Below are 9,388 nucleotides of genomic sequence, written 5' to 3'. Positions count from 1 at the left end.
AAACCCTGGGGCATGAGGATTCATACTCCAGCTTCCTGTGGTTTCTTTTCCCCCTTAAGGAAGACTTTGGCTTTAAAGTCTTTTGACAGTGTGAAGCTGAGCACATTTTGGGCGCCAAACCCCATTTTGAGTTCGTTGATGGAAGGCTACAAAACCATATAATATTGATTTTTTTCCTCTTTTCCTGTTACCTTTAACTTTTCCAAGTGTTATAATCTTTTCCAGTGAGTCTTATCTTTTCATGATATGATAGTTTCAGTGTTTACTGAAACTAACAAAGATCAATGTTTACAAAGCGGTTGTGATGACAACCCTCATCTACGGCTCCGAATCGTGGGTTTTATACCGTCATCACCTGCGACTCCTCGAGCGCTTTCATCAGCGCTGCCTTCGCACCATCCTCAACATCCACTGGAGTGACTTTGTGACCAACACTGAAGTCCTCAAGAGGGCGGAGGTTACAAGCATCGAGGCACTGCTGTTGAAGACGCAGCTGCGCTGGGCAGGGCATATTTCTAGGATGGAAAACCACCGCCTTCCCAAGATTGCTCTGTATGGCGAACTTTCCACCGGCCATCGAAATAGAGGGGCACCAAAGAAGAGGTACAAGGACTCCTTGAAGAAATCCCTTGGCACCTGTCGCATCAACCATCACCAGTGGTCTGACCTAGCCTCAGATAGCAAAGCATGGAGGCACACCATCCACCAGGCTGTCTCTTCCTTTGAGAACGCACGCATAGCTGGTCTTGAGGACAAAAGGAGATTGAAGAAGAATCGCACTGCTACAGCACCAACCCCAAATCAGACTTTTCCCTGCAGCCACTGTGGCCGGATCTGCCTGTCCCGCATTGGTCTTGTCAGCCACCAGCGAGCCTGCAGCAGACGTGGACTACTGCACCCTTCTTAAATCTTCGTTCGCGAAGTCAAGCCGAGAGAGAGTTTCAGTGTAGTCATGAAGCAGATGAGAGCCAGTTTGGTGTAAGAGAGCCAGTTTGGTGCAGTGGTTAAGTGCGCGGACTCTTATCTGGGAGAAGCGGGTTTGATTCCCCACTCCTCCACTTGCACCTGCTGGAATGGCCTGGGTCAGCCATAGCTCTAAGTGTGCAGACTCTTATCTGGGAGAACCGGGTTTGATTCCCCACTCCTCCACTTGTACCTGCTGGAATGGCCTTGGGTCAGCCATAGCTCTGGCAGAGGTTGTCCTTGAAAGGGCAGCTGCTATGAGAGCCCTCTCAGCCCCACCCACCTCACAGGGTGTCTGTTGTGGGGAGGAGGAAGGTAGAGGAGATTGTAAGCTGCTCTGAGTCTCTGATTCAGGGAGAAGGGCGGGGTATAAGTCTGCAATTCTTCTAAAAATTCTTCTTCAGATGCATTTAAATTAATGCTTCTGTTTGTAGTGAATTAAAAAAAAGACATATTCCTCCTTCCATCCGATTCTAATTGCTAATCAAATTTATACAAAAGATAGGATGATATTAACTTGACCTGGATACACCAGGCTAGCCTGAGACCAGCAAGGAAGTCCAGGGTTGCTACGCAGAGGCAGGCAGTGGCAAACCACCTCTTTATGTTTGCCCTGTTCTGGATGGCCCAGCCCCAGGCTAGCCCAATCTTGTCAGAAGCTAAGTAGGGTCAGCCCTGGTTAGTCCTTGGATGGGAGACCACTGAGGAAGTCCAGGGTTGCTACGCAGAGGCAAGCGATGGCAACCCACCTGTTTGTCTGCCCTGTTCTGGATGGCCCAGGCTAGCCCAATCTTGTCACATCTCAGAAGCTAACGTCAAACAATGCTGGGACCATGGAGGTTAACAATCAGGAAATGACAGAAAAGATACTCTCCGTGTTTAAAACAATATCAAAATATAATTACAATACTTTCCATTCACAACATAGTCTTACGATGTAAATTTCAGTAACAAATTCAGTGACAAATGCCATCCAAAGCACACAGCTTCACTACTGTCCATAAGATGATATCAGGTTATTTCTAAACAATACAGTCCGACGATGCAAAACCGGACCGTTCTTGTTTCAGATCCTTATGATCCTTCCTCTGGGACCATCTTATTAATTTCGAATGCAGTAGTCTGAATTGCTGGAAGATGGAGAAAAAACAGTTGCGTTCTAGTAATTAAATAAATTAGAGGCAGCCTGGAAAACAGTGTATAGTGAAGAAATAAGGCACCATCAGACTACTGCATTCGAAATTAATAAGATGGTTTCAGAGGAAGGATCATAAGGATCCGAAAAGAGAATGGACCGGTTTTGCATCGTCGGACTGTATTGTTTGGAAAGAACCTGATATCATCTTATGGACAGTAGTGAAGTTGTGTGCTTTGGATGGTACTTGTCACTGAATTTGTTACTGAGATTTACATCGTAAGACTATGTTGTGAATGGAAAGTATTGTAATTATATTTTGATATTGTTTTGTAACATGGAGAGTATCTTTTCTGTCATTTCCTGACATCTTGGAAGCTAAGTGCGGTTGGCCATGGATAGTCCTTGGATGGGACGCTACAAAGGAAGTCCAGGTTTTCTAGAGTTGGGGAGTGCCGAACACCTATGTTACTCTGGAAACCCTGCGGGGTCTCCATAAATTGGGTGTGACTTAACAACACTTTCCACCACAGGATGAGAGTCTTGTCAGTTCAACAAACTGGTTTCCTGTTGTGGTTCTTCCAATCAGACTCTTGTGTTAAGAACATGTTTTTATTTCACTCGAGTGTATACTTTGGGTAGGAATCAAATCTTCATGAGAGCCACCATGCCTCACACGATGTTTAAACATGGGATTTAGAGCCCTTGAATGGCTCCAGGAAATGGAGCAAAGGAATACATGAGAATAAAAAGCCCCAAGCCAGAGAGAACTGGATGGCGCAGGGGCTTGTGAAGAGGGCAAAGCGCCAGCCGCCCTTCAAAAGCATTCCTGAAAGCAGTTCGTTTGTAGGACTGCTAGACAGACAAAGGAATTCACCGAAAAGGGCGGAGAAGCATCTTGCTTATTTTAGTGATGTGGGGAGTGAAGATCGTTCAGTGGAGGTCACAGAAGACATGCAAGCTCATGGGGAACATCCAATTCCTCTAACAGCTGCAAAACATTCTGGTTGCTGGAGGTGCAACTGGAGAGCAGAGCTTGTAATGATTATGGGCATGAGACCCACCCACAATCTGGGTTGCCAGCCTCCAGGTGGGGCAGGAACAAAGCCCGAAGGCATCCACGAAAAACCATCCTCAATATTGAAAAACTTTATACAAAATACTTCATACAAAAACAACAATACTTCTAAATAACAATACTTCTAATACGCCGTTCTAATCTGCAGGAAAAAAAAGTTCAGCTATTGCTATGTATGAATCATTCAAGATCAGTGAAGCTTGTTAAAGCCTCAGGTGAAACAGGGCTATATCCACGTCCCTGTTCAAAATTGCGCTGTGCTGTTTTTCGTCTACACACCTTCCTTGTTGAAAGGAATGTCGAAGCGTTGCACTTCTACTTCACAGCTTGTCAAGGATTTCCCTGGACTTCTACTACACAAAAATATGAACGTTGGTATTGAACAGAAGGACTTTGGTTTCGGGGTATTTGGTAATCGGGTTTATTAGAAGTATTGTTGTTTTTGTAGGAAGTATTTTGTATAAAGTTTTTCAATATTGAGGCTAGGTTTCCGTGGATGCCTTTGGGCTTTGTTCCTGCTTCACTTTTCCACATTACTCTTTGTGTTACTCTAGCCTCCAGGTGGGGCCAGGGGATCTCTGGGGATTACAACTGACCTCTGGAAGAAAGGGATCAGATTTCCTGGAGAAAATTGGCTATTTTGGAGGGCTGGTGTGCCAGCATGATGGCCTTTTGGAGGCCCCATCCCCAAATCTCCAAGAATATTCCAACCTGGAGGTGGCAAACCTAGGGATGCACCGTCGGAAAGGAAGAAGAAGAAGAGAAGAGTTGGTTTTACATCCTGCCCTTAGTTACCCAAAGGAGTCTCACAGTAGCTTACAATCTCCTTCCCTCCCTTTCCCCACAACAGACACCCTGAGAGAGCTCTGAGACAACTGTGACGGACCCAGAGTCACCCAGCAGGCTGCACGTGGAGGAGGAGTGGGGAATCGAACCCAGCTCTCCAGATCAGAGTCTGCCGCCCTTAACCACCACACCACACAAGGAAGGGAGAAGGGCTGAAGGATGGAAGAACAGAATTTGAAGGATGGGATCAAGGCCAGGGATGGCCAACCTTGGTTAACATAAGAACTACATGGAAAAAAAGACATGAATGTCAAATGTTTGAGAGGTACAAGACAAGGAAGGAAGGAAGGAAGGAAGGAAGGAAGGAAGGAAGGAAGGAAGGAAGGAAGGAAGGAAGGAAGGAAGGAAGGAAGGAAGGAAGGAAGGCAAATAGATGGGGAGAGGGGAGGGAGGGGGAAAGAATACAACTTTAACTTTAAATGTATTCTCCAAGCTGCCAGCTGGCTTCCCTTGGAGAAGTGATTTAAAGAGGCAAATGCCTTCTCCAAGCTGGCTGATGGGGCGCTGGGAGCTTGAGAGCGACACAATATGTGTGAAAGAGCCACATGTGGCTTCTGAGCCACAGTTTGGCTGCCCCTGGATCAGGCCAAAGAAGGCAATGCGGGGCAGCAGTTAGAGCTATTACCGGAAAGGCCCGCGTTTCCAGTGCTGGATTAAACCCTGCGGAGGCCTCTAGGCAGTTGAAATCTTGGGGAGCCTTTGCATATTATCTCAGAGTCTGAGCCCCCGCCCCGCTTCCCAGGGCCCCCACTGCAGCCTGCAGGCACCTAATCAAAAGCCCCTTTGACAGCTGCGGGGGAGAGGCAGAGAGAGGCAAATGTGACGATGTTGCCAGCAGCAGCCGCACCAGGCAAGTTGGACAAAGAGCAGCTCAGTTGCTGGCTGCGCATGCAGGCTGGGAGGGCTGCAAGCAGGGGGGAAACTGGGGTGGGAGGAAGCTGACCTGAGGCCGCTAAAGGCATAGGGGCCCATAGGCCAGTTCCTACTTGGCCTAATTGCTAATCCAGCTCTGCGAGTTTCAGATCCTCACTTTGCCATGAAGCTCAATGGGCAGCCTTCTGCCAATTTCTCACTCTCTCAGCCTAGCCTTCCCTGCAGGGCTGTTGTGAGGATAAAATAAGGAAGGGAAAGCCACACACACCACCCTGCACTGTTTGGAGGAAGGTAAGGGTTTTTGGGAGGGACAGTGGCTCAGTGGTAGAGCATCTGCTTGGGAAGCAGAAGGTCCCAGGTTCAATCCCTGGCATCTCCAAAAAAGGGTCCAGGCAAATAGGTGTGAAAACCTCAGCTTGAGACCCTGGAGAGCCGCTGCCAGTCTGAGAAGACAATTCTGACTTTGATGGACCGAGGGTCTGATTCAGTATAAGGCAGCTTCATATGTTCATATGTTCAAGGGTATAAGTGTACCGCATCAAGACAGTTGGAGAGGCACCCCTCAGTATCTGTGCTTAAATGAAGAAGAAGAAGAAGAAGAATTGCAGATTTATACCCTGCACTTCTCTCTGAATCAGAGTGGCTTACAATCTCCTATATCTTTTCCTCCCACAACAGACACCCTGTGAGGTGGGTGGGGCTGAGAGAGCTCTGACAGAAGCTGCCCTTTCAAGGACAGCTCTGCAAGAGCTATGGCTGCCCCAAGGCCATGCCAGCAGGTGCAAGTGGAGGAGTGGGGAATCAAACCCAGTTCTCCCAGATAAGAGTCCGCACACTTAACCACTACATCAAACTGGCTCTGTGTGCTGATCTAGAATCTGCGAGTCCCAGGTTCTAATCACTTGTGTAACGGAAATTCACTGGGTGACCTTGGGCCACTTACACTCTCTCAGCCTAACCTACCTCAAAACGGCTTACATCATTCTCTTACTCCTCCATTTTATCCTCAAAACAACCCTGTGAGGTAGGTCAGGCCAAGAGTGGGTGACCTCCCCAAGGTCACCCATTGAGCTTTCGAGGCACGAGGCGGGATTCGAACTTGGGTCTCCCAGATCCTAGTCCAACACTGGACCCACAACAGCAGGCTGGCTGTTACACCCACTTTCACATATATCTTTACAAATACCACCAAGATTATACACTGCCTTCCATTATATTTGCCTTGGGGATATAGGCAATAATTATATAGCCTCCTTCAGGCCTGCTGGATCAACAAGAAATTCAAGTCATTGCTTAAAAGGTCATTGAACAAATAAACCAAAAAAACAAGAAAGGCAACTTCCTCTCGCCGGGAAATCCTATCGTTCTGGACATCACTTTTTCAAGGACCGCAACACCTCTGGGGTGGACAGATCTGGCCCGAGGCCAGCCCCTGGAGCCCCTCCCCTACCTGAACAGCACTTAACAAGTCAGAGTAGCTCTGGTTACATTTGCCTATAGCTTACTCAGACAGCACCTGTTGCTCATAAAGAGATGTTCTTAACTCTGAAAAGAGACCTTTGAATCCACCCAGCATTTGCCAGCAAACAGAACAGACCTTTGTCCCCTTGCACCTGAAGCAACGAAGCAGCAGAAAGCTACCTTCTCTTCACCTGCTGCAAAAAAGGCAATGTATTGCTCGGAGAGGAAACTTTTCAGTCATGTCCTTCGTCTGCTGGCAGGAGGGAGTTTGATGCTGTTTGCCACGGTGGTTTTGAAATATACCTCCTGGGAGTGCCGGTTTGACGATCTGGGCAAAGACACTGAAGACCCGCAGACTCAACTATGCAAGGACCAGCTCTACCAGTCTCTGCGACTCTCTCCCAAGAACGAGATCCACTGCTCGCAGATCACCAGGGGAGACACCGGCATGGTCCAGGAAGCGCTGCTGCGGAGGCTGGAAAAGAAGAACCAGAAGGTCACTTTGAACGAGGGAGATTACTTGAACATGACCCAGAACTGCAGACTCTTCAAAGAGAGCAGGAGGTACATCCAATTCCCGCTGAGCGACGAGGAAGAAGACTTCCCCATCGCTTATTCCATGGTGATCCACAACCAGATTGAAATGTTTGAGAGGTTGTTACGGTCCATCTACGCCCCTCAGAATGTCTACTGCATCCACGTAGACAAGAAGTCCCCCGAAACGTTCAAAGAGGCGGTGCGAGCCATTGCCTCCTGCTTCAACAATGTAATTGTAGCCTCTAAGCTGGAACATGTGGTATACGCCTCTTGGTCCAGGGTTCAAGCAGACCTGAATTGCATGGAAGACCTCCTGGAGAGCAAAGTTCGGTGGAGGTACCTCCTCAACACCTGCGGGACCGATTTCCCTATCAAGACCAACGCAGAGATCGTTCGTGCCCTAAAAGCATTGAACCGGCAGAACAATATGGAATCAGAGAGACCCTCTTCCATTAAAGAAACACGCTGGAAATATAGCCACGAAGTGAAGGATCACATATTTCGGACTAATACCCTGAAGAGCCCCCCTCCCCATGGGTCCCCCATGTTCACTGGCAATGCATATATGGTGGTCACAAGAGAGTTCGTTCAACACCTTTTCGAAGACCCAACGGCAAAACAGTTCCTAGAGTGGAACAAGGACACTTACAGTCCCGATGAACATCTCTGGGCTACTCTGCATCGGATGCCCGGAGTGCCAGGATCTGTGCCCACCAGTGCTAAATATGACCTCACGGACATGAATGCCATTGTGAGGGCTGTGAAGTGGTCTTACTTAGCGGGGGATATCCGCAAAGGGGCTCCATATCCCCCTTGTACAGGTATCTCCCGGAGGGCGGTGTGCATCTATGGAGTGGGCGACCTCCACTGGCTGATCGCTCAACGTCATCTCCTAGCCAACAAATTTGATCCCACGGTAGATGAATACGCCATACAGTGTTTGGAAGAGTACCTGCGGTACAAAGCGATATATGGAAAGGAACTCTGATGAACGTCCAAGGCCGCTCATGGATAAAGGGACTATCTAGAGAGAACCTGGCAACATTTCCAGTGCAGCACAATCGCCGTCGCGCTGCAACAGTGGTCACTTCTGATCCTGACTGTAGTTGTGTGAGTTTAATGCATTAAGGAGCATTGCAAAAGGCAAGGTAGGAAGTGGGGGCGGGGCACAGGAGAACATTGTAGAAAGCTCCGTTTCATCAGAATCAGCCACTAAGGCCAGAGCTATTCCTCATTCTCTTGTTTTAAGGCAATTCTTTGCCTGCACTGACACTTTTGACCTTTCAAAGGGCAGCTATTTTTTTTTAGTCCCTTCATTAAAAAGCTATGCAAAGAAAAAACATCAGGAGAGCCCTACTGGATCAGACCAGTGAGGGTCCATCTAGTCCAGCCTCCTGTCTCAGACAGTGGCCAACCAGTTCCTCTGGAGGGCCAACAACAGGGCAGAGAGGCCGAGGTCTTCACAAGAACATAAGAGAATGGTTCTGCTTGATCAGACCAATGGGCCATCTAATCCAGCATCACATCTCACATAGCAGCCAACCAGATCCTCTGGAGAACCAACAACAGGGCATGGAGACTGAGGCCTTTCCCTGATGGTACCTTCAGGCTCTGGGATTCAGAGGATTAGTGCCTTTGAATGTGGAGGTTCCCCTCAGCCACCATGTGTAGGAGCCACTGACAGACCTCTCCTCCATGAATCTATTGAATCCCTTTTTAAAGCTGTTCATTATCTGACAGCCTCACTCTCTGTGGAAAGAAGTTGGAGCTAATTTGTTGCTTGCTTGGTCTTCTCTGTCCCTTAGCTACTGGAACATTTTCAGATTTCTCCCCCCCCCCCCCCCCACATACTTCAGCCAACCAGGGTGGCCTGTTGGGCATCAACCAGATCCCGGGGCCTTTTTTACTGTGGCTCCGGTTGTGCAGAAGAGGTGAAGGGGGGGGGGCCCTTCCTTAGAGATTGTCCAGAGGTGCTTCAAGCCCTGACTGTTTGCTGGGGCTTTTAAGGGGGTTCAAACAGTGAGCATCTTGCACATGGGGAAGGAGGGGGAAGAAGTTTGCTCCTTGCTGTTTTATTTCGGTCTTAGCAGAAAATGTGTTAGTTTAACCATGATTGTAAGTAGAGATGGCAGCCTCCAGGTGGGACCTGGGGATTCCTACTCGCCCCCCCCGCCCCTTAGAATTACAGCTCCTCTCCAGACTACAGAGATCAGCTCCCCTGGAGAAAAGGGATGCTTTGAAGGGGGGGCTCTGTGGCATTGTACCCCACTGAGGTCCTTGTCTGCCCCAGGCTCCATCCCCCAAATCTCCAGGAGTTTCCAAGCCTGGAGCTGGCAACCCTACCCCTCCTACTGACAGAGCACCTGCTTGGCATGCAGAAGGTCCCAGGTTCAATGCCCAGTATCTCCACTTGAAAGGACCAGGCAGGAGGTGATGGGAAGGACTTCAGCCTGAGACCCTGGAGAACTGCTGCCAGTCTGAGTAGGCAATACTGA

At 48.7% G+C, this 9,388-nt stretch overlaps 1 protein-coding gene across 1 annotated transcript; it reads left to right on the top strand.

The window, feature by feature from the left end:
* Window positions 1–6,564: 6,564 nt before the first annotated feature.
* GCNT3 (glucosaminyl (N-acetyl) transferase 3, mucin type) lies at window positions 6,565–7,987 on the top strand. Its single transcript, XM_060260144.1, has one exon. The coding sequence runs from the start codon at window positions 6,565–6,567 to the stop codon at window positions 7,879–7,881; it is 1,317 nt and encodes a 438-aa protein (XP_060116127.1). The 3' UTR covers window positions 7,882–7,987.
* The last annotated feature ends 1,401 nt before the right edge of the window (window positions 7,988–9,388 follow it).

The sequence above is a fragment of the Heteronotia binoei genome, chromosome 19, assembly GCF_032191835.1.
Source record: "Heteronotia binoei isolate CCM8104 ecotype False Entrance Well chromosome 19, APGP_CSIRO_Hbin_v1, whole genome shotgun sequence".
In the NCBI taxonomy this organism is placed as follows: Eukaryota; Metazoa; Chordata; class Lepidosauria; order Squamata; family Gekkonidae; genus Heteronotia; species Heteronotia binoei.
Note: the sequence above shows the minus strand (reverse complement) of the source record. Positions and strands in the feature narration are given on the sequence as shown.